Below are 22,588 nucleotides of genomic sequence, written 5' to 3'. Positions count from 1 at the left end.
ACGTCTGCGCGCAACATCGACTCACAACGATTCGACGCCACTTGATCGATATGGCTTCATATTTGGTGCGGCTTTGCGTCGCTGGTTTTGTCGGATTCGCTTCTGCGCTTTCGTCGTGTCCTGGCCTTTCTGTGAGCCATGACGGAACACCTGCCGGACAATTTAAGAACGTTAGCGGAGGTGAGCACTAAGATACCTCCTAGGAAGTCTGAGGGACTAACGATATGTGCAGTGCAAATGTACCACACGTACCCTCCAAGTACCAGCTCCACCAATGGCACCAATGCGATCATCTACGTTTCAGATATCTATGGTGTCCCACTCTTACAGAACAAGCTGTATATTATTCGCACCCTCACTGAAGTTCTCCGCACTAACATAATCGCAGCCTTGCCGACTCTCTCGCCCGGGCGAACTACACAGTCATAATGCCGGATCTCTTCAACGGCGACGCCATCCCCGTGAGCTCGCCAGAAGGACCCGCGCTGAACCTTACAGAATGGCGAACGCGCCATGCGCCAGCTGAAATTGATCGCATCGTTGGCTTGACGCTTGACTACATGCGCAACGAGCTCGGCTTCAAGAGGGTCGGCGGTGTGGGATACTGCTTCGGCGGAAAGTACGTTCCACGCTTCCTCGCGCAAGGGAAGGGCGTCGATGTTGGGTTCATTGCGCATCCGAGTAGCTTGGAAACGGTGGAGATTCAGGGCATTGCTGGGCCGATTAGTATTGCTGCTGGAGGTGAGATGGCCTTTATTTTGGCATATACTAAAAATACTGACAATACTGACTGGTTACAGAGCTGGATGCCGCGTTCAATGTCACCGGAAGGCATACTGCTGAAGACATCTTGCAGAAGAAGAACGCGACCTATCAGACGAATTTGTACTCTGGGGCTCCGCACGGCTTCGCCGTGCGACCGGATCTGAGCAATGCGCGCCAGAAGTATGCGAAGGAGGCTGCGTTTGTACAGGCGGTTTCGTGGTTTGATGCTTGGCTTTGAGGATTCAAGGATTCAAGGGCTGCTGGGAGGTACGAGTCGTTGTAAGAAGTCCATCGAGAAGCATGGAGACGCTCTCGAGTGAGCCAACTGACTCTAGTCAATATAGAAAACGTAAAGCCTGGTACACTCTTATATATTCTACTAAAGTTTCGTTGGCCTTTACTCTCGGGACACGTCACTCACGCAAGCGCGTCCGCGGTTATTACAACCGGGCCTCGAGATCTCACGACATCCAGTCGACCCAATCTGCCTTCACAGCAGTCGTCTCGTCGTACATCCACATGCAGAATGCTATCTGCGCCATGGAAGTGAAGACGCAGAGCAATTCAACCACCCACGTCTTCGTATGCCAGTATCTGAATGCGAGTCCGCCCAAAGCCGTGATCATAATACTTGCCAACAATTGAAGGCCAATCATCAGCCACAGGCCCCGCCATTCTGCAATCATGAATACAGCAAAATAGAGGCAGATGAGGACGGCATAGCACTCCAAGCCATCCGTGAGCATCTGTCCTAGCTCCTTCCTTGGCCATAACCCCTTTAAAGAGCTTCTTATGCTGACTATACCCCTAGCAATACTGTGGATTCGTGCCGGATCGGAGACACCCCATGGTACAGCCGTGATGACAGCTTGCACTATGATCCAAGGCACAAGCAACATCACGGTGTATGCCATATAGACCGGTACGGGACTGACGACGCATAGCTTGATCAGAATAAAGAGGATCGGAACGATGGCCAGTGAGCTAACCAGCTGTTGAGACCGGCGTTCCGGCTGACCAAAGGCGGAAGCTATCTCGGACGACAGCTCCTGAGTTGCGGTAGCACCAGCAGGATCTTTTGGGAATTTCGCACCACGGAAGATAATAATTGCGGCGCAAAAGTCCGAGAATGATCCTACGTGACCCCTGTTCCTGATGTATAGCCAGAGAATGAGGAGCGCTTCTAGTGTCGCGAACGGAACGACCAGTCGCCATGCCCACGTTAGGTGGTACCTGTGCCAAAGCGAACCCTTTCCCTGCATTAGGATAGACAATGCCACCGAGGCTAGTGTGGCAAATGCGCTAGCCCTGGAAAACACTTCAGGTATCTTGAAGTCCCAGCCCGGAAAAGATGGCTCGGTTTCCGTAAGGTCGATGTCATTGACGACTTCTGCAGTCTCTGGGTGGGACTGAAATGAGAAGCCAATCCAGTTTGGCGTCCGGTTGGTGTCGTACTCCGTTCTCTTATATCGAATACTCCATGAATCACCACCCCACTCCAAGAGAAATAACCCGGATTCCATGTCATCGACTTTGGGCTCGAGATATTGGTTAATACCTTTCTCGCAGCCTCTCTGGGGAGAAATGCCGACTCGTTGCGTATTCCGGAGTGTTCGGTACCCCGAATCGACGACGTATTTCGCCTCGCGCAGCCATGCATATGATTTGGTGCCACATTCCCACCCATTCAAATCCTGAGCCCATGCTTGGTAACCCCAGCCGTATCCATACTCTTCCGGAACACACAGATGGCGCTCGGTTAGGCACCACCTGCTTTCGCAGATGTCGGATCCTCGGGGTGCTGCCACGAAATAGAGTGACAACTGAATGCTGGAGAGCGCGTCTCGGTGAAAAGCAGTTAGATGAAAATGGGTAGTCGATTCATTGGGCCACTGGGTGTCGGTGATTTCGAGGCGAGCCGGGAATGAGAAGTCGACATTGCACTTAGGCGGCTGCTTGAAGTCAACGCTAGTGCGCAATGTACCATCTAGAGACAAGTCGATCAGCACAAGGTGTCATGGATGAATGTCCACTACCAGTGTGTTTGAAACGTACTTAGCCTCCTTCGCGCAATTGATGTTGCTAATCGCCAGTCTCGTGCGACGGCGGCATCCGCAAGGTGGAAGAGGAGCAAGAACCATAGAATACCGGGGAGCAGCCACCCATTCATCGTAGTATCCAAGCGCAGAAGTTAAGGATGAGACTCAGCGGTTGGCTGGGTTGAGGGTTTTGTAGGCATCTCAGCCGAGGCGCTGGCACAGGCCCGCCAGCCACACTGGAACTCAGCCTCCACCTGAGCACAAACACTCAACGCTCGAGGAAAGAAAACAAAATATCCAAGCCGCGGCACCCCGGTTTTGTAAGGCGTAGATGGTGGCCTAGAAAAAGTAAATCGCCTCGCTCTTTGCTTCTATGTAGTTGAGAAGAAAACACAAGTGCCAAATAAGAGAAGGCATCGAAGAGTATCATTGACAGGAAAGAGGGCTGACAGATAGAGCCATATACCTGAGAAATATCTGTGACCTCGGCCTCGAACGAACTCGGGAAATAAGACGGTGCGCAGACCGTGGCTACCGCTGCCAACGATTTGAAGGGCGTTATATTTAGGAGAGTTGTCGGATGTACGTAGTAGTCCATCATCCGATATCCTGGGATCAACAGTGTGTATGAAGTCCTGAAGGTAGCTAAACGTAGCTAAATGTGAGCTCACCGTTGTTATTATACCAGTCCTGAGCGGTACAGGTTATCATTTCGGTCGAGTTCCTCTGACTTATCGCGTCGTGCACAGCCGTTGTCGGTTAGTGCTAAAATCAACAATCTCTACCCGGGTGGCGTGCACGTGGGCGGAGGGCAGTAGACGATTCAAAACCACATATGAACTCGCCTCAAGAGGCGCTAGCGGGTTATGCCATCTTGCCTGCATTCTCGCACCAGGTTGAAGATAAGGTTATCAAGCTGGCTAAACGTAGCCGAACCTGCCTTAGTCTGGACATATAACGAAGTTGGATAGGTTCCAGCAACGCACAACAAATGCCTCTTCGAGAAATCCGTCGGATAACCTGCCCAGCCATCAGTCCACCATCCGATGCTCTGGGATCTACGGAGGTAGCTAAACGAAGCTAGCGCGACCTCGGCTCTGTACCCCGCCTCGTAGCTTTCCACCACGTTCCCCATCTACTCCACTCCACTGACTCTCTCGCACGACCAACGGTACCATCACAAGTCAACTGATCCATTAGCCCTTCGCGTACATTCCAGTTTCTCAAGCCGAGGCCCAATGCCGTCCGACCGACATGCCGAGTGCTCTCTTATCCGCGCGCGAGCGGTACCCAAACACGAGATGGGACGTGGTGTGACTTGATACTAAGTGGAAGATGCAGCATAGCGGGTCCGGATCCGTCGTCGTCGTCTCTCCACCGGCGAAAAAAAGCTTCTAAATCCTTCAAGAGCTAGGCTAAGGGAAGCTTGAGAGATAACCCCGCAGCTCGTCCCAGTCTTCGATTCAAAAGCCCCTCGGAACCCACACTTCTTCTTCACTTCCATTGTCTTAATTGACCCCAATTGCACCCGAAAACGCACAATTTTCCACAATGTCCCTCCCTAAGACGCAAAAAGCCGCCGTCAAGGTAGGCCAAGGCGACGCCTCCAAAGTCGAGGTCAAAGAGATCCCCGTGCCCTCCCCGAACTCCGACCAAATCCTCGTCAAGATAAACTACAGCGGTCTCTGCGCCTCCGACAAGTCCCTCCTGCACGACGAATGGTCCTCCACCGGGCTGACCCAGCTCCCCGTCACGCAAGGCATCGCAGGCCACGAAGGCGCGGGAACCGTCGTCGCCATCGGATCCGACGTGCAAGATCTCTGGTCCCTCGGCGACCGCGCGGGCATAAAATGGATCGCGAGTGTTTGCCGCAAGTGCGAGTTCTGCACCAACGGGCGGGATGAGTGTCATTGCCCTAAGCAGCTGAATAGCGGGTTTAGCATTGCGGGGACTTTCCAGGAGTATGTGCTGACGGATGCGAGGTATGCGACGAGGCTGCCCGAGGGGGTTAAAGATGAGGAGGCGGGGCCGATTATGTGTGGAGGCGTGACAGCGTACGTTGCGTGTAAGAGAAGTGCGGTGAGGCCGGGGCAGTGGCTTGTTCTGCCTGGTGCTGGAGGCGGTGCGTTTTCAATCCTCGCTCCTGAAGCAAAGAGGAGCTGGAAGCTAACAGCGAACAGGTCTCGGACATCTCGCAGTTCAATACGCGAAAGCGATGGGCATGCGCGTCATCGCCATTGACGGAGGGGACGCTAAGCGCGATCTCTGCCTCAAGCTTGGCGCTGAGAAGTTCATCGACTTTACCAAAACCAAGGACATCCCCGCCGAAGTGACGAAAATCACAACATATGGCGCGCACGGAGTCGTTGTGACAGCGGCCACAAAAGCCGGATACGAAATGGCGCCGCATCTGCTACGTCCGGGAGGTACCATGGTCTGCGTGGGGTTGCCCAAGGATGCGAGTGTGATCGCTGGTGCACCTCCGATCATGATGTGTCTGAAGAGGTTAAATGTTGTGGGCAGTGTCGTTGGGACGTTGAAGGATGTTGAGGAGGTAAGTCTAAGTTTGATCCTCACTCAAAAAGGCAGTACGCTGAACTGTATGTAGTGCCTTGACTTTACGGCTCGCGGGCTTGTCCATCCCATCCTAACGCACGGCGGTCTGGAGGACATCAACCGTTTCTGCGACGATATGAATGCCGGAAAGCTGCCCGGCCGCGCTGTGATCAAGATTGCGGCATCATAAAGAGCTGCTGTATCGGCCTCTTGTCGTGTACATGCTGAGCAGTTAGCGTCCACGAAATGTAGATAAGAATGGTGTACCTCTCGCGCGGTGTCACTGCTACCCTGATGTGTGTGTAAGCAGTAAATCGCAGGGCCAGGATGAGCAGGCCGGAACGGGTAGATCAGGATACTATATCCATTCTCTACTTATTTTGGACTTTGCAGTCTCAGAGTAGTGAGGAGTTGAACCTCAAGCCCTTGCAGTATAAGAGCATTATCATATACACGTACAGTCTTCTTTCAAGCGCATGCCGAAAACTGTACGTCCCAACCATTTCCCCAGATATGATTCCCGGAACGCCACGCTAAGAACGATACATACCTCAACTCACCATGCAGTAATGTCTCCCACTTCGGCCTCACCGAAAGTGCTGGTTTTCGTCGCAGCCATGCCGGAGTCTACCATATTAACGCTATCGACGTTCGGACTTCGCTCCATGATAAGTGGAAGAACTTCGTTCAAGAAGCCAAGAAGATGCCTGTTAACCTGCTCAAATTCCAGTAAGAAGGCATCATGGCCATCAGGAGAGTCGATAGTCTTCAGTATAGCGTTCGGGATATGCGCGGCCAGTTCCTGCTGCTCTGCAAACGTGAAGAGGCCGTCGGATTGAATGCCAAGAACGAGCGTCGGCTGCTCAATGAGCGAAAGCGCATGTTGGAGAGCTGATATGGGGTCGAGGGTATCGGGATCGGTGCCTTCAGGGTAGCGATGGCGGGAAATATCGTGGGTATCTAGCTTGCGGGTTATGGCGATATAGCAATTCGCGTCAAAACGCTTTATAAATTTTTCTCCCTGATAGCGCAGATACGATTGCGCGGAGAAGTAGTGAGGTGTATGACGCTTCTTCGAATGGCCGTTAGCATTCGTAACTACTGCTTCTGTCGGCCGAGGTGTGGAGGGGTTGGAAGCGTTCTTGAATTCGAGGTCCGCTTGACTTGCTGCATTGGATAAAGCGGCAGCGCTGTTTGTCCGCGATGGCCGGGGAGATCTGGCATTCTTATGGCCATCGTTGTGGATCGCCCAGTGCTGATGCGACGGGTGAGAAGGTGTGTTCGGGCGGGGGATTATATTAATGTTCTGCTTTTTCGACAGATCGGGAGTGTTGCGTCCGAAACGCGATTCAAACGAGTCTCGGCTACGATATGTGAGAAGAGCAGACATGCGTGCTGCTCCAAGTCCTGTCGAAGGGGGATCCTCAAACGTATAGTATCCATCATCGTATTTCGGATCGGAGTAGATGCTCTGCCGTTGTGCCTCGCCCCAGCTAATCCCCCAAGCACTGTATCGAGCGGACGTAGCAATCGGGATGATACTCTTGACATAGTCTCTCCCGAAGTAGGCAAACTCTAGAACAAGCATGCCACCCATGGAGCCTCCGATGACCACAGCGATTTGCCGCACGCCAAGATCGTCAAGGACGAGCTTGAAGATGCTGCGCCTGTCAGTATTGTCCACATTGAGGGCTAGGTTTGTCAGTGACACTCACTTGACATCGTCCCTGACTGTTGTCAAGGGAAACTCAGGCCCATACAAACCCAGGGAAGGGTCACCATCTTTGGCCGTGACTGGGCTTGCGCTGCCGTACGGGCTGCCCAGGCTGTTGATGCACACAACGAAGAATCTCGAAATATCAAATGCTTTCCCGGGTCCCCCGAGGAGCGGGCCCCACCAGTCTCCTACATCAGCGCTCCCGGTGAGCGCATGACATATCACCATCGCATTGTCTCGGCCTGGTGCCAGGGTGCCGTAGGTCTTGTACGCGACGGGAACATTATGGAGCACGACGCCGGATTCGAGGGTGACCTGCGGGATGATGGCGATGTTCTGATCGGGGATCAACTGGGCAAACGGGTTCTCGGGTTGCGAGGTGACTCTTCCTGCATGAGCGTCAGCATACTGAATGTTTGTCGCGGCGGCGAGGACAAAAATTTGGACAAAAAAACATACGGTACTTGGGAGTGCCATTGACGGTGGCGCCGTTCGTCTGGGGAGCCGTCATTATGCCGGGCGTCATGTGTGAGGAAGGTCGGAGGTGTAGTTCTTGCGCGTGGAGAGGTGGGGAGTGTCCATACTGCAGGGAGTCATGACTTTGGAGATTCATATTCACTCCCGGCACGGTCTAGCGACTTTCGCAAGTCTTGGCGCGATGACGTGCTTCCAAGCGCTAGCCGATTGGTCCGACGAGCGCCTGCGACCCTTCAACCTCCTCTCACTCACGACAGCAAAACCTTAGACACGCCACCGTATTCGTCGGCAAACGAAGCATTGGCCAGTCCTCTTTTACTGTGTTCAAAGATCACTCGAGTTGAGCACCGGCCCACGTCTTCCTATCGCGAATCAGGAGCCAGCACCTCCGCCCTTAAACTTCTGTCCCATCCCCCGATCGTTTAGAAGCAGAACGGGTATCTGCGCATAGGCTACGGTCTCGCACAACACGGACTTAGGTGGCTATTGCGTTTGGTGCCCAGACCGTGAACAGGATCCTCCCCGACGCCAAAGCTATTGACCGCACGCCTAAGCAATGATTGTTCTTCGCCTTGTCAGAAGGTCTGTCACTCTGCACTCAATGTTGGTAAACGACGTCTCGTGAGAAACGATGAAGGTAAGTACAGGTAAGACCCGTCGGCAAACATCGAATCCAGACAAACAGCTTATGTCGAGTTTGTTTGCATTCACACTCCTTCTCGCCGCCTCCAACCCCTATATTCTCTTTTGTTCCAGAGGTCTCTAATATCTTTACCCCAAATGGGCACCTTGCATATGCAGACTAGGCCCTGTATCCAGCCTTATGGAAATTCCCGTCGTCGAAAGTCTCCACTTCCCCGGACAGAGCTCTCTTTAGCAATCGCTCTTGACTACTGTCCAAGCCTAGGACACGTTTCACGCGATTGCATGCAAGATAGAGCGGCAAACAACGCGATTGCGACCGACCGTGCAATGCTACACCAGCCAGAATAGCTTCAGATCTCGGTTGCAAACTCGAGACCAACCGAAACATGACGTCCAACAGTAGTCAAGCTAACGATATTGCTGCGAGTGCATTATGCAGCGCCAAGTATAAAGGAAGCGCAACCGGCTGAGGAGGAAGCCTCTATCAAGAAACCAGAGTAAAACCTTCTTGTTTCGACTGCATCTTGTCATCTCTCGCGTGTACCAGGTTCCAGAGACCTCCGCTGGATAGACTGCGCGCAATGGCTTGCATTGGCGAACAAAACTTGGAGCATCTTCAATATCCACAATTCCCGGATGTCATCTCTCCATCCTTTACTCGAGCTCGGCGCCCGGCGCTAATTCCACCGACTTCATCGCTTTCTCTCGCTGAGGCCGACGAGCTCGTCCGGACGAGAATCCATCAACCCCTCTTCCCTCCTCCTGATCCGCTTCTTCTTGAAAATATCAGACCCGCATCCCCGGCCAATTCTACCAAAACCGCAAGCCGGGTCGCTGAAGCGCGACGATCCCGCGAGAACTCACCCACATCCAATTACAACCACTCAGCGGATACACCTGCCATTCCGCCAGCGCTCGCGCGTGACCCTCGCCGTCGCAATGCGTGGCTCAAAGCTCGCGCTCAATATGCGCGCGATCGCGAGCTCCGCAGAGTCGTGACCGATCCAAATATGGAAAGTTCTCCCGAACCGGAGGCCATCACCAAAAACGCGCCAGCTGACTTCGGGCCCAAGCGTAAGCGTTCCGCTTTCGTTAAGGAACAAGAGCTGAAATGCTTGATTGAAGATCGAGTCGGGACGCCACATATCAGCGAACTGCAAGCCGATGATGATGTGAGCGCCCAGCTGAACGTGGAGGAACTGAAGGTGGGAGGAGAGGTGGCGGCGCTGGATACAGCCGGAATTCCTTTGAAGCAACTCGGTACCGATGGTGTTACACCTATTCCAGAAGAAATTGAAAAGAGGAATTGACGGTGGCGGGGTGGAATCTTGCTTTTTCCAGTGTCTTTTGTCTTTCGGCGTTTAGTGGAAAAGGAGGACTTTAGCGGTTGCGGATCTCTCTTTGTCTCCTGTCCTGCTAGACCAGTATATAGCTTCCCAGTTAAACTCGTTCGTACGTTGTTCTGCGACCAATCTGAACATATAAGTTCTGTCTCTCGTCTCGTTCTATGCGATACCAGCCTCACTTACAGCCTTTCCATAGCGACCGCTCCAATTCTGGACCCTAAGCGCTTCGATGCCCTTCCGGTATATCATGGATATGTAGTCTAGCTGTATTTCCCAGCTATCGTCAGTGCATTTCAAGGTTATCTACCTAGCACCTAGGTATGGTGTGCACAGACTCTACGCTAGACGCCACAAGTGGCTAGAGCGTGGCGCGAGCTCAATCCAAGCACTGCATCGTGCACGGCATCCGAACCTCCATCAATCCATCAGAAAATGCCATGCGAAAGGTTGTAGTAACCGGACTTGGGCTCGTGACGCCCTTGGGAATAGGTGTGCTTGAGCTCGCTTGTAACCGATCTCGTCACTGACTTCCGAAGGCGTCCGTCGAACATGGCAACGGCTCCTGGACGGACAGTGCGGCATCGTGTCCATCAAGAATAGGAGCCCAGAATTTGCAGTTCTGCCTAGCCAAGTCGCTGGTGTAGTGCCTGAGGGTAAGAAGAAGGATGGGAGGTGGAATGCGAAGGAATGGTTGAATCCGGGGGTATGCAGGCCAAGACGTGCGCTATGAGGAGAAGCTTATGGTCCGCAGGACGAGCGCAAGATGGCTCGGTTCGCACAGTATGCCATGGTGGCATCTACGGAAGCTCTGAGCGATGCTGGTTGGGCTCCCAAGGCAGAGGATGATCTTGAGGCTACAGTATGATGAGAAATGATGTGCAATGTTCTGAAGCTGACCGTTGTATAGGGCGTGTATATGGGCTCGGGCATCGGGAGCCTGGACGATGTGTACGATACTACGGTTGCGTACGAGAAAGGTGTAAGACGTGTCCAAGGCGACGGTGTGCTTAAGCTAACGCCAGCACAGGGATACAAAAAGGTGTCGCCTTTGTTCGTACCTCGACTCCTCATCAACCTCGCGGCAGGCCATGTTTCCATGCGATATGGCTTCAAAGTAAGTCTTCAGAATCACCCATAAGATCGCAGGCGCTTATAGTACAGGGACCGAATCACGCAGCAACCACAGCCTGCACGACTGGTGCTCACAGCATCGGAGATGCCGCTCGGCTCATTCAGTTTGGAGACGCTGATGTCATGATTGCCGGCGGCGCGGAATCATGCATCCACCCTCTTGCCATCTCAGGGTTTGCGAGAGCCAGAAGCTTAGCTACCGACTGGAACGACAGACCGACTGAATCCAGCCGACCTTTCGATAGGGAAAGGGCGGGCTTCGTCATCGGGGAAGGAGCTGGGGTTGTTGTGTTAGAGGTAACTATATACTTCTATACGCGCATGTACCCAACTAGGAGTGCTGACCGAAGTAGGAACTCGAGCACGCAAAGCAGCGAGGTGCGAGAATCTATGCCGAAGTTGCTGGCTACGGTCTCTCCAGCGATGCGTACCACATGACTGCACCTCGCGAAGATGGCCACGGACCATATCTCGCGATGAAGCATGCTCTGCGCCATGCTGGTCTCAAGCCCAGCTCTATCGACTACATTAATGCTCATGCTACAAGTACGCCTCTCGGCGATGCGGCTGAGAATCGAGCCGTTAAAAATCTATTGCTCGGAGAAGAGGGGAAGACGACAGCTTCTGAGATCAACATGAGCAGCACTAAGGGTGCGATCGGACATCTATTGGGGGCGGCAGGCAGCGTTGAAGCAGTCTTCACGATACTGGCGTTGCACAATGTAAGTGGTTGGGGAGGCTGTAGGGCGAATGCTGACAGAAGTAGAACACTCTCCCGCCAACACTCAACCTTAACCATCCAGGCGACCCACCAGAAGACTTCGACTGTAATTATGTCGCCAACACTGCCCAGCAGAAAGACGTCCATGTCGCATTGTCTAACAGCTTCGGGTTCGGAGGCACCAATGCCTCGCTCTGTTTCAGCAAAATGTAATATACGCAATGTAAAAGTACGCCGTTGTATTCTCAGCTTTTCTTGCTTAGCATTCGTTTTAGCGTTACCTAGGTAGTTCAGAGCTGCATGAGCACGTTTCCAGCACTTTGTAATGCGGCCTTGTCATAGGTACATCACGAAGCTACCCCGCCAAAAAGCCGAGAGATAAACACGGTTTTAGCGCTGGACTGGACCTCTTCAACCCCCACTACGTGCCAGCTTGGTGCTCATATAAGAGCAAAGTAGCGCCCCGCGGCCTTTTCGTTCGTCCGCTGTCGGACGTCTGGCTTATTGTCAGACCTGTCGTCCCTTCCTTACTGCGTCCCTTGTCTACCTAGGTACGCCGAGACATCCCCGGTTCGATGGCAGAATCACGCGAGTCACGCCCGTCCTCAGGCGGCATGGAGGAGATGGAAATAGGGGAGCAATCTCTACTCAAGAATTGGTCGAATAAGGCTTCGATGTACCATTCGCGGGTTCCCTATCTCAAGAAGCTTCCCTTTCCGGCGCTTGCCATCATCGCCACTCTCGTAATCGTCAATCTTTTGGTCTGGGCTGCTGTAGGTATTGTACTGGTGAGCTACCTAATACCTTGGCCTTGCGAATATGAACTAACCTTCTAAAGCATTGGCATACCCCTCTAATATCAACTGCAATCCTCTCTTACACCCTCGGCCTCCGCCATGCTCTGGACGCCGATCACATCTCCGCCATCGACCTCATGACTCGGCGCCTGATAGCCGCCGGCCAACGCCCCGTAACAGTGGGCATGTTCTTCTCCCTAGGCCATTCAACCATCGTCATCGTCACATCTCTCGTAGTGGCCGGCACCGCAGCCGCCGTGTCCTCCAAATTCGACAACTTTTCCCGCATAGGCGGCATCATCGGAACGTCCGTATCCGCGGCCTTCCTCCTTCTCCTAGGTGTGATGAACCTCTACATTCTCTACAAGCTCGTCGTGCAGATGAAGAAAATGATCGCATCCGAGCCGGGCTCAGAGCACGAGCAGTTCAAAATCCAAGGCGGTGGCTGCCTCTTTCCGATCCTGCAGCGGCTGTTTAAACTGATCGACCGGCCGTGGAAAATGTACCCACTTGGTGTGCTGTTTGGTCTGGGCTTCGACACCTCGTCCGAGATTGCTATCCTCGGTATCTCTTCGATCCAGGCTGCGAAGGGAACCACTATCTGGCTGATATTGCTCTTCCCGCTGCTGTTCACGGCGGGCATGTGTCTCCTGGATACAACTGACGGCGCGCTGATGATGAGCCTGTACACGAGCACACAGCTAGCTCGTGATCCGATCGCCATCTGCTACTACAGCATTGTCCTGACCGTCATCACCGTCATCGTTGCAACCGTCATTGGCGTCGTCCAGTTCCTGAACCTCGCACTCAATGTCGCGGAGCCGAGCGGCCCGTTCTGGGATGGCGTAGAGCGGTTGGGGGAAAGCTGGGACATCGTCGGTACGTTGCTTCTAGTCTTCCTGGTAATCCAAAACTGACATGTATGCAGGCGGAGCAATATGCGGTGCCTTTGTAGTCTTTGGCGGTCTCAGCGTCATCTTGTATAAGCCCTGGAGACGGCGTATTGACAAGAAGAGGCTGCGCAATGCTACCTTTGAACCGCTGCCGCCAAACACGTATACGGATGCGGAAACCGACGAGGATCGGGAAGATGGATCGAAGCAAGTCAAGGACGGAGTAAAGGGAGCGGATGTTGACATCGAGCCGGTCGAGGCCACTGATGCCGCGGGTCCAGCTGGCCCGGCTGTGAATAGAAGATGACCGGGACAAGGACATGATACCGCAGGCCGCTACGTGAAGAAGCACCCCGAAAAGAGTGACAATGGTATGTCTGTAACAGCACGCAGCGAATTGGATTGAATGTACAAATACAATGAGAAGCCCAGAACATTCAATAAGAACCACAGTATATAAACCGCATACAGCTCCTCCCTGGGCTCCAAAGTATCCCCCACACCTCCAAAGCAAAGCCCAACATATCCCACCCATACCCACAACTCATCTCCCAAAGCCAAATCTCACACCAACAATTCTATCGCTAACACAGCAGCACCCCACTCACTCTCCTTACCAAGCCACCAACCATGTGTAACCTATACCCCGGAGTCCGCTACAGCTGCGGCTGCGTACGAAATGGCCCGTTCTGGGGTGAAGCGTGCCGTTTATACACGGATGCAGTAGGACGACGAATGCAGAATGTGGGGAGAGGGCCTACAGACTACTCGGCCTGCACCGTCCGTCTGCCCGCGTACCACGTCGCCGGCTATCCGTGTCCTGCGCATAGATAATGATAAGGTCAAGCAGGGCAGGGTTTAGAGCAAGAGCGAAGCGCAGGACGCTCTGTTCTAGGGCTTAAGAGGGGAGTAGGGTACTTATTTAGCCTTGGTGCAGACACTGCGTTGGAATGGGTATGTTTTGAACTGAGCGGGATAAGGGGCGTGGCGCTGGGTTAGAGGACTTAGTTAGCTTCAGTGCAGGGCACTGGTTTAGAATAGATAGGTACCTTGGACTCCTGAAGATGCCGATCGTCCGCCTGAAGTGCTTTCGCCCTACTCTCTAATATCAAAGCCCTGACTGCCCTTTGATCTCTCTATCTTTCGATTAGTGCTGTTGTAATCCCTCGCGACTGGGTTCGGTATATTGAGCGAGAGAAATTTCCCATGCGAAAACAAAAATTGGGAAACTCATATCATTCCCTTCCATTCACTGCTCAGTGAAGGAGCGCGAGTTCGACTCCGTAAAGTCCACTCCCGAAGGCCTTCAACTGATGAACTGATGGAGGTGATTAGGAAGTGCTAGGCTTCGGAATGAGGCGATGCACCGGCGCTGGAGAAATCTCGTTAAAAAAAAGCAAAGCCCAGTTGATGAAACGGCGCGAGAGACGTGTAAGCCATCCGGATGGAGTCAAATCGACCTTGCTAGTCGACGTACCGCAGTGTATTTGAAAAAGGGAATAGGGACTGAGTACCTCCCGTCCTGTGACTGTTAGAACATCCCATTCCGCGCTGCATCCTCACCTGGCTTCGACTTTCGCGCGGGGAATTGTGTGAAGAATAAGTACGCTCGTCCCCGTTTTCCGCTACTTCACAGGTTTCTCTGCTCGATGAACAGAAACTGCCAAAGCAACAACAGTCGAATGATGAAGCCGAAGCATCAATATATTTACATCCAAAAAAAAGAAGTACCCAAACCTAAGCATATGGGCTCCCTCATTACCATGGATCAGGAATAGCTGGGTCCAAAAATCGTTATTCTACAGTAGTTTGGTATCATCCAGAAAAAAACACCGCACAACCTATTAACCGTTTACCAAGACAGAAAGACGGGGGAAAGCCAACTCATGTCTATATATATCAACGCCGTGAGATGCCCGCGTGCGTTCAGTGCGCATGTACATGCCCCACCTGTGTCAGGAGGGGTAATAGCATCCCGATCAGGACGGTGGCGATGTCGGATTTGGAGAGCACGTTCTTGCCCCCGTGGTGCTCTATGTAGCCATTGGCTGTGGGCTCGTCATGGGAGCCAGAGGTTGCTTCGGTCATGGAGTGCATCGCCACATACCTGTCTAGTTAGTATAAGTTTGATAAATGAAGGAGGTGGTACTCACAAGAAAGTTCCTCCGGAGAAGAGCAACACCCATCCAGTCGTCCAAGCCAAGCCATCGTCTCCGCCCAGGCGGTTGCGTCCAAGCATGTGAACGATGGCCCAAGTTGCAACGGCGCCTGCCGGCGCCGCCAAGCTGAAGAAGACGAGATGAGTCCGTGCGGTGCGTTTGGACAGGCCTTGTTTCAGCAGGACCGAAGTCAGCCCGAACGCTGCTGGTGCTTTGTGAAGCATGATGGCCAGAAAGATGACGAGCGAGAGGGAGGATGACGGGGCGTGCGAAGAAGCGCCTAGCGCTATTCCGTCGGCGCACGCATGAATGATGAGTCCAATTGTAGTTGCTGAAGACCGGGGCGGGGTCGGTGGGAGCGGCGTGGGAGGTTCTGGAGGCGGAGAGACATGATTCATTCCGTCTAGACTTATTGCGGAGGAGTTGTGCGGTCCTCGATGTAGGTTGGAGAGCGAGATGTGCAGGGACTGGTACTTGGGTCTCGAGGGAGAGAGCGCTTCCGGCACGTGGTCCACGAGGAACATCAGAATGAAGCCAAGGATCAAGGCTACTCCGATGTAGGCGTGCGGCCCGCCCTCCTCTTCCTCGTGATGGGGATGGTCTTCCTCCTCTTCGTCTGGCCCATGCACGCGCGTGTGCCCCTCCCTGTGGCCTTCAGTCGAATCGTCATCGCCGCCCTTCTGCTGCGGTCGGTTGTCTTCCTTCTGTTTCTCCTTGTACGGCTTTTCCTTGGGGTCCTCCTTCTTGTCCGCGGCGCGCTCTGCTTGCTTCGCCGGCTGCTCCTGCGGTGTCCTCTCCACGATGATGTCGACAGCGGGAGCTTTTATTGCGCCCGCTCTTAGAAAGCTTGTGTCCACTGCCTCGGACCGCTCCGTGGGCGAGAACTCGGTGGGCTGCTTCAAGCCCTTCTGCTGGCCGTGCACGGAGGGGATCGTGGGCTGCAAATGCGCAAGCGCACGCGCATGGCTCTTCTCGGCCGCGCTGTACATGGTCTCAATGCCCTCCGGTATGATGACGATGAGCGAGGTGCCCACGAGCACGCCGGTGCCCAGGAACGATATGATGCGGAGCTGGCGCGGCGAGAGGGTAAAGGAGAGCGGGAGGATGCCGGCGAGGAAGGAGCTGCCGCTGTTAGCCTCTGCTTGTGCGCAAGGCAGATGTCTAGAAGAGAAGATCGAGACTCACGCAATCCCCATGATGGTGCTCAGAGCGAGCAGCATAAACAGCCCGTCCCACATGTTGGGCGGTGGATGCGATGCTGAACGGGACAAGTGCCGAAGACAAAATTACGCCGAGGTATGCAACAAGGGAAAAGACTACCTGACCATTAGTCGCTGCTGCCCATATCCATGCCGTGGTGCTGGGGATGGCGGGTACGGGGAAGGAGATGTGTGGTGGGCGGAAAAGACAGTCTGGTCAACACTTTCATGCGGCCGTCAGGGCGTCCTGCCGGGGTGCGACCGTAGGGCTGGGCTGGCCCGGCGGCGCTAAGAACGCGTGGGTCGTCGCGACGCTGCGCCTTCACCTACACCGCGAGGACGCGCTTTTGCCTCCATTTCTTCGGCCTCATTCTAGTCGCATCCTCATCCCGAGCACAGATTTAGCTTTTGTACGCGACAGCCCCCCGACTCGCCGAGACAGTCCGCAACTCGCGCTGCGCAAACCTTCCGCCATGGATCTTGACGAATGCAAGCTCCCCGCTCAAACCACCAATGTAGACGTCGCGCTTACAATAGATCTAGGGATCACGAACTCCAATGAGTGCTTCGAGATCAACCTCACCCGGCCGTCGAGCGGGGCAGGCGAGCCCGAGCGCATCTTCAGCGAGTCCTTCAACCCGCGCTTCACCTACCCCATCATCAACGAGGCGGAGTCAATCGTCGGATACAAGGACCCCAGGATAGAGCTCGACTTCCGCGCAAACGATATGAAGCCGTCGTTGAAGATTCAGTTCGAAGCGAAGCTGGAGCTCAAGGGCGTGCTGCCGGACGAGCAACAGGTGGATCTCGAGAACGTCTTCAAGGACTACTTTCCCGCGTGTACGTCTTTCTCTACTTAAAAGAAGGCCCCGTACTAACCGCATATAGCTATATTCAATCCCACCGAAGCTTCAGATGACACCAGCTCCGCGACCGATGCGACCTCCACATCATGGGAACCGCCAGGGAAACTCATGCACAGCTTCACTCTGCACGGGAAGAAGTACGAGATATGGAGCGCAAACATGGCCGATCCAGCGGCCAAGCGGCTGTTCCAGAATATGCAGATACTCACGTTGTTATTCATCGAGGGCGCAGAGCGGCTGGAACTAAACGAGCAGTGGTCGCTGGAGCGTTGGACACTCTACCTGCTGTACGAGGTGACGCCCATCGAGGAGGAATGCTCTCCGTACACTTTAGCTGGATTCTCCACCTCGTACCGCTACTGGATCTTCCCGACCTTCGACGTAATGCGCTATACCAAATCGCTCCCATCACCACCGGAGAGCACCAACGGCGAAGCGGGTTCATACACCGGTCCCCATCTCACCCAGGATCCGGAGACGTACCTATTCAACGAGCACATCGACCCCCTGGAGACACCCTCGCGGGATAGAATCTCGCAGTTCGTCATCCTACCTCCATACCAAGGCCAGTCTCTTGGCGCCCGGTTATACGAGACGATATTCGGAGATCTGGTCAAGAAGCCTTACGTCTACGAGATTCCAGTCGAGGACCCAAGCGAGGCTTTCGATGCCATGCGAGACTACAGCGACATCATCTACCTCCGGAAAATGCCCGCCTTCCAATCCCTATCGCTGCCCTCAACACTACCGCCGGAAAGCCTCAGGAAAGATGCGCCAATCCCGCGCGACCAGATACTGGGCAACGGTGTAGATCTAGAAGCCCTCCGCCACGAAGCCAAGATCGTCCCGCGCCAGTTCAACCGCATGGTCGAGCTGCACCTGCTCTCCACAATACCATCCAGCAACCGCAACAAGGCCCGTATCACCCGCAAAGACAAGTCGAGCAACGAGAACGACCGCAAGTACTACTTCTGGCGCCTGGCTCTGAAGGCTCGAGTGTACCAGCAGAACGCCGACGTGCTGGAGCAGCTGGAAGACGCAACGGAGCGCGTGGACAAGCTGGAAGAGACGGTGGACAGCATGCAGAAAGAGTACGAGGAGCGGTTACAGGGGATCGAGAAGAGGGCGAAGTGGAACGTGGGCGAAATCCAAAATGGGGACAGCAGTAGGAGTAAGCGGAAGCGGGTGGTCGTGGAGGATGATGAGGATGAGTGGGAGGATATGGAGGACGCGTCGGTGGCTAGCTCGAAGAAGATGAAGGTTTGAGCGAAGCTGCTCATGGCGTTTCGGGTGTTGAGAGTCTGAGGCTTGTACCCTAGGTTGTCGCCAGTAGGGTTACGGATACCAAACATGGTTTTTTTTCCTTCTTGAAGGTTCAATTTTACTAGCTCTGCACGAAAAGTGCCCTTCCTCCTATTGAAGACATAGTTCCCACTGATCAACTTGTCCAGAATATGCCGTTTCGTCCTTGATCGGTCGGTCGGTCGCGCCGCGGGTATACATTCCCTTATTTTTCTAGGCTACGCCTATACCGACGACTTACCATTACACTTTGAAGCCCTCTAGCTTCGCTTATCGTTCGTCCAAGATGCTCTCTCTACTCACTTGATTCGCATACCCACGTTCCTTCGCGGTTTGCTCGCGGCTGTGGATAGCACACTGGAGGGCTCCAGGCTGGGCTTTCCCCTGCTCGACTACCTCGACTTACCGCATTTTGTATAGCGTCCCGAAGGCCTCCAGGCCTGCCTATCCCTATCCTGATTCGCGATTGCGACACCCCGCCAGCCAAGCAACGTATAGGGTTCTGAAGGCCTCCAGGATCGTGGATCCCTTCTCCATCTTGGTAGACCACTCTACACCCGACTCGATACCCGGAAGGTACTTTTCACCTCCTTCCACCGACGGCGGTGCTGATCCGTCGGGAGCTCGCGGTCCCCGTAGTGCAACCATCCTAACTAGGACTTCATTGTAGCCCGCAAATCACGGCTTGCATCGCCTATTCTGACATTCTACAGAGAGCTATCCATAGGAAGTGCTTTTTGTTTAACACCCGCCAAGCAACATCAGCTGCAGTCGGTTGTACTTTCCTTTCCCACTCCTTCAGTACCACAGAAAGCTCATCTCAGCAGTAAAACTTTCGCATCCAGAACGGCTCCACCTACCCAACGTTGTCATATACTCGGCCATAGTCCGCACATTCTTCTCTTTTGCTATCATCAAAGACAACACACTTGCCATTTCCCAGGGCTTCACGTATGCTCAGACACGCCTACACTCTAAGAAATCCTGCCGACAAGCTCCTCCGGGAGATTCATATAAGGATAGGGCCGTGTCCTTTCCTATAATATGCTTATCTTCTCGGCCTCCGCTTCACCACGCTGGGCCAACTCAGAAGCTTCGCCATCCATCAGCCCACAGACGTAGCAATACGATACTAGGGTGTAGTCCTCTCCACTCTGTCGTAGAACAACGGGATATCCAGATTTCGGCAACACACACAAAACATCGTTAGCTTGGATGTCGACCCTAGCAACCCCCATATAGCCTTTCGACGTGAAAAAAGCGCTCACGTGCTGGGAATGGCCTCCAAATGGTGACCTGGTCCAGAAGGCGGCTGGCAAACCTTCTGTCACCGACAGCGACTCCCGGGCCAATTCCCAGTCCATGTCGCCTTGCTCTTCTATGCCGAAGATTCTGTCTATGTGCGCGCCGGCTTTCACGATAGCCCTCCGAGTGTGTTTGGTGTCGTGGTACTCTGTCCGCTTATTCGGGTCCTCGACCTTGAGATAGCGCCTGAGCAGGTGTCTGGCCATGAATTGAAATTCCGCTTTCCCCGAACCGGTGGTGGTAAGCGGTTCTATGTTCTGCGGATCTTTGGCGACATTCAAGCCTGCGAAGAACGTATACAGGACAGCAAGCACATGCGAAATCCCTGTGACATACCGTTTTGGAGGGGTAATGACCTCGGACCAGAGGTCGTCTGGCTTGGCCCCAAACAAGAATTGGAGGCTGGATGCGATGGAGTCCTCCGGCGAATTTTGGTCATCCACCCAGATGTCTTGCACGACGTCTACTCTGACACAGTGAGTGCTCAGTGCCTCCTCCCGGGAGACAGGGCTTCCTTTGTTGTATGTATCCAAGCCACGATCGGCTCCGAATCTAAAACGGCCGAGAGGAGATAAAGGCGCGCGTCCGCTCGTCGACAGATAGGCCCAGTCCACAGCCCAGGACGGCAGCGCGTGCTCTCTAGTCTCCGGCCTACACCCGGCGAAGAGAAGCAGATCAGTCCAGTCTTTTGTCTCATTATACAGCTGTCTTGACGCCTGTGCGAACAGATCGCCGATCGGTATTGCATAGTCGACCTCCAACCCATATTTGACCATGCCCAGAAGACTGTAGATCTTGTCGCGTGGGTTGAAGCAAGCTCGGTCCTTTGCATGCCGCAATAACTCCAGGAGCTTTTCCATTTCATCCGTGGCAGTGTCAGCAATCAATTCCTGGCAATAGCTGATGGTACGGTATTGCGTCTCCCGGAGGCCGCGATTTGTGAGAAAGTTCCATCCGCTTTGAGACATCCAGGCGGGTTTCTGCAGCGGCAAGTCTTCTCGCAGGCGCAGTAATAGAGAATCGTATGCGAGCAACTCCTGATGCTCAATGTAATTTTCCCCCGACCAGAATAGAACTGCGTTGGCTAAGGCGATCTCTTGCAATGTCCAGGCTCGGAGCCAATACGGATTGTACATCCACAGACCCTTGAGAGCAAAAGACAGTAATCCGCTGCACTGAGCCTCGTCTGAAAAGTCGAACTCGGTCGGTTCGTACTGCTCGTCGAACGTGCTCATTTCCTCCATAGTTGCTTCCCACGCAGCAACGTACCAGGCGACGTAGCTATACTCCTCACCATCTTCGGGTTCTGCGGCCACTCTCCTAGTGAAACTCAAAGCAGCGTCATGCGCCGGGCCTCCAGGTCCAAGCCAAGCATGCACAGCATAAGCCTGGGTGTATATGCGCCCCATCATGGCAACTTGCCAGGACTTCTCTGTATTATCTTCCTGGTTGATGCAGATCGCATCGATCCACAACGAGCCGGCGGATTCTTCGTGTTGGCAGAGTTGGTGCAAGGCTTCCCCAAGATTCCGAGTAACCTGGAATGTACGCCTGTCTAGCACGATGGTGTGTGGGTTTTCCCAGCCGCCCCAGACGTATGACAGCGCCCAATAATAGGGATTGTCTTGCAAAGAGACTGTCCGCGAGGTACACACGATCTTTTCTGGGTGTGTTTCTGAGGGGATAGATACTGAAAGGAGACGTATTTCTTGGCTCGATTCTTCCAATGGTTTATATCGATGCCTGAGGCTTGCCAGCCTTGCGGAGCGCTGCGGGGCAGGGTGGATGATCTTTTCTCGGGGGTGCTGGGTGTTTTGTTCTTCTGGAAAGGGTCTTTTTAACCCTCTCGTGTTGGGCATGTCTAGCAATGCGTGCGGTCGTTCTCTATTAAAACCTAAGTTGTAATAATGGGTGTGAATGCTTAGCCGTAGGCCGCTGCGGAGCGTGTACACGCGCGTTTAAAAGGAACCTTAGGAAGCGCATTACAACGGATACGAGGTCGTCGCGACGTAGCAGATAAGCTAAGTATGTGCAGCATAAGCCTAGGTGTATATACAGCCCGTTATAGCAACTTAGTAGGACTTCTCTTTGTTATCTTCTTAATAGATGCTACTTGGTCGAGCCTAAGGAGCGACTCTACTAAGTTCCCCCTTTAGCAGATCTTCGGCTCCCCTAGGTTCTGTTAGTCCTAAGATTTATTTCTACTAATTCCCTTTAGAACGTAAACACTACTAATTAAGCCCTGTTAAACTATTAAAAGACAGTGTTAGATTATCTTCTGTTCTAGTGTAGTACCACGAGCCGCTAAGGAGAAAACAAACGAGCTACTACTATGTTTTATTAGCTAGCGCACGTCCCTACCTAGCGCACAGTTTCTAGAAAATCTTACCCCTCTCTAACTTTATAACTATTAGAGCTATACTAATAAAACTTAATATATAAGCTTTATATAGTATAAACTTTAATATTATAAAATAAAATTTTAAAAAAACTTACTAATTCTAGTTTTATTAGTACTATAATTTTTAAGTACTTTATTAATACTCTTTAAATATTTTAAGAATAAATAGTTAAATCTACTTTTAAAATTAGTTTTATTTAAATTTATAGTTTATAGATAGTATATATAATTTAAAATTTAAGTTAATATACTTTATTATTACGTTAACT

At 53.1% G+C, this 22,588-nt stretch overlaps 11 protein-coding genes across 11 annotated transcripts; 7 read left to right on the top strand and 4 right to left on the bottom strand.

The window, feature by feature from the left end:
• Positions 1-237: 237 nt before the first annotated feature.
• Positions 238-1,003, top strand: BU26DRAFT_429035 (alpha/beta-hydrolase; the record flags this gene model as incomplete). The annotated part of the gene is made up of 3 exons (XM_033823815.1): positions 238-338; positions 389-741; positions 801-1,003. The coding sequence occupies 3 exons, from the start codon at positions 238-240 to the stop codon at positions 1,001-1,003; spliced, it is 657 nt and encodes a 218-aa protein (XP_033683379.1).
• A 174-nt stretch (positions 1,004-1,177) lies between these two features.
• On the bottom strand, positions 1,178-3,034 carry BU26DRAFT_551689 (uncharacterized protein). The gene is made up of 2 exons (XM_033832118.1): positions 2,821-3,034; positions 1,178-2,752 (listed from the first exon to the last, which is right to left on the bottom strand). Exons 1-2 carry the CDS (start codon positions 2,933-2,935, stop codon positions 1,227-1,229), a joined length of 1,641 nt encoding a protein of 546 aa, XP_033683378.1. The 5' UTR covers positions 2,936-3,034; the 3' UTR covers positions 1,178-1,226.
• An 870-nt stretch (positions 3,035-3,904) lies between these two features.
• On the top strand, positions 3,905-5,826 carry BU26DRAFT_520062 (alcohol dehydrogenase). Its single transcript, XM_033829219.1, has 3 exons — positions 3,905-4,926; positions 4,985-5,358; positions 5,413-5,826. Exons 1-3 carry the CDS (start codon positions 4,356-4,358, stop codon positions 5,548-5,550), a joined length of 1,083 nt encoding a protein of 360 aa, XP_033683377.1. The 5' UTR covers positions 3,905-4,355; the 3' UTR covers positions 5,551-5,826.
• Positions 5,827-5,906: 80 nt separating this feature from the next.
• Positions 5,907-7,670, bottom strand: BU26DRAFT_332299 (homoserine O-acetyltransferase). The gene is made up of 3 exons (XM_033822202.1): positions 7,537-7,670; positions 7,076-7,466; positions 5,907-7,021 (listed from the first exon to the last, which is right to left on the bottom strand). Exons 1-3 carry the CDS (start codon positions 7,601-7,603, stop codon positions 5,917-5,919), a joined length of 1,563 nt encoding a protein of 520 aa, XP_033683376.1. The 5' UTR covers positions 7,604-7,670; the 3' UTR covers positions 5,907-5,916.
• Positions 7,671-8,684: 1,014 nt separating this feature from the next.
• On the top strand, positions 8,685-9,667 carry BU26DRAFT_332241 (uncharacterized protein). Its single transcript, XM_033822200.1, has one exon. It carries the CDS (start codon positions 8,781-8,783, stop codon positions 9,507-9,509), a length of 729 nt encoding a protein of 242 aa, XP_033683375.1. The 5' UTR covers positions 8,685-8,780; the 3' UTR covers positions 9,510-9,667.
• Positions 9,668-9,982: 315 nt separating this feature from the next.
• Positions 9,983-11,610, top strand: BU26DRAFT_428574 (3-oxoacyl-synthase-like protein; the record flags this gene model as incomplete). Its single annotated transcript, XM_033823794.1, has 8 exons — positions 9,983-10,034; positions 10,082-10,248; positions 10,297-10,404; positions 10,453-10,524; positions 10,573-10,659; positions 10,707-10,973; positions 11,030-11,398; positions 11,443-11,610. The coding sequence occupies 8 exons, from the start codon at positions 9,983-9,985 to the stop codon at positions 11,608-11,610; spliced, it is 1,290 nt and encodes a 429-aa protein (XP_033683374.1).
• A 269-nt stretch (positions 11,611-11,879) lies between these two features.
• Positions 11,880-13,556, top strand: BU26DRAFT_332212 (NicO-domain-containing protein). The gene is made up of 3 exons (XM_033822199.1): positions 11,880-12,185; positions 12,236-13,073; positions 13,123-13,556. The coding sequence occupies exons 1-3, from the start codon at positions 11,973-11,975 to the stop codon at positions 13,392-13,394; spliced, it is 1,323 nt and encodes a 440-aa protein (XP_033683373.1). The 5' UTR covers positions 11,880-11,972; the 3' UTR covers positions 13,395-13,556.
• On the top strand, positions 13,411-13,827 carry BU26DRAFT_332192 (uncharacterized protein). Its single transcript, XM_033822198.1, has one exon. The coding sequence runs from the start codon at positions 13,507-13,509 to the stop codon at positions 13,723-13,725; it is 219 nt and encodes a 72-aa protein (XP_033683372.1). The 5' UTR covers positions 13,411-13,506; the 3' UTR covers positions 13,726-13,827.
• A 1,186-nt stretch (positions 13,828-15,013) lies between these two features.
• Positions 15,014-16,484, bottom strand: BU26DRAFT_428774 (Zinc/iron permease; the record flags this gene model as incomplete). The annotated part of the gene is made up of 3 exons (XM_033823801.1): positions 15,014-15,194; positions 15,241-16,368; positions 16,432-16,484. The coding sequence occupies 3 exons, from the start codon at positions 16,482-16,484 to the stop codon at positions 15,014-15,016; spliced, it is 1,362 nt and encodes a 453-aa protein (XP_033683371.1).
• A 292-nt stretch (positions 16,485-16,776) lies between these two features.
• Positions 16,777-18,748, top strand: BU26DRAFT_551682 (histone acetyltransferase type B). Its single transcript, XM_033832117.1, has 3 exons — positions 16,777-16,934; positions 16,989-17,285; positions 17,334-18,748. The coding sequence occupies exons 1-3, from the start codon at positions 16,919-16,921 to the stop codon at positions 18,575-18,577; spliced, it is 1,557 nt and encodes a 518-aa protein (XP_033683370.1). The 5' UTR covers positions 16,777-16,918; the 3' UTR covers positions 18,578-18,748.
• Positions 18,749-21,279: 2,531 nt separating this feature from the next.
• BU26DRAFT_398709 (HET-domain-containing protein) lies at positions 21,280-21,660 on the bottom strand (the record flags this gene model as incomplete). Its single annotated transcript, XM_033822770.1, has 1 exon — positions 21,280-21,660. A coding segment is annotated over one exon (381 nt), but the record flags the coding sequence as incomplete, so codon positions are not given.
• Positions 21,661-22,588: the final 928 nt, after the last annotated feature.

Source organism: Trematosphaeria pertusa (genome assembly GCF_010094035.1).
Source record: "Trematosphaeria pertusa strain CBS 122368 unplaced genomic scaffold BU26scaffold_8, whole genome shotgun sequence".
NCBI classification, from domain to species: domain Eukaryota; kingdom Fungi; phylum Ascomycota; class Dothideomycetes; order Pleosporales; family Trematosphaeriaceae; genus Trematosphaeria; species Trematosphaeria pertusa.
Note: the sequence above shows the minus strand (reverse complement) of the source record. Positions and strands in the feature narration are given on the sequence as shown.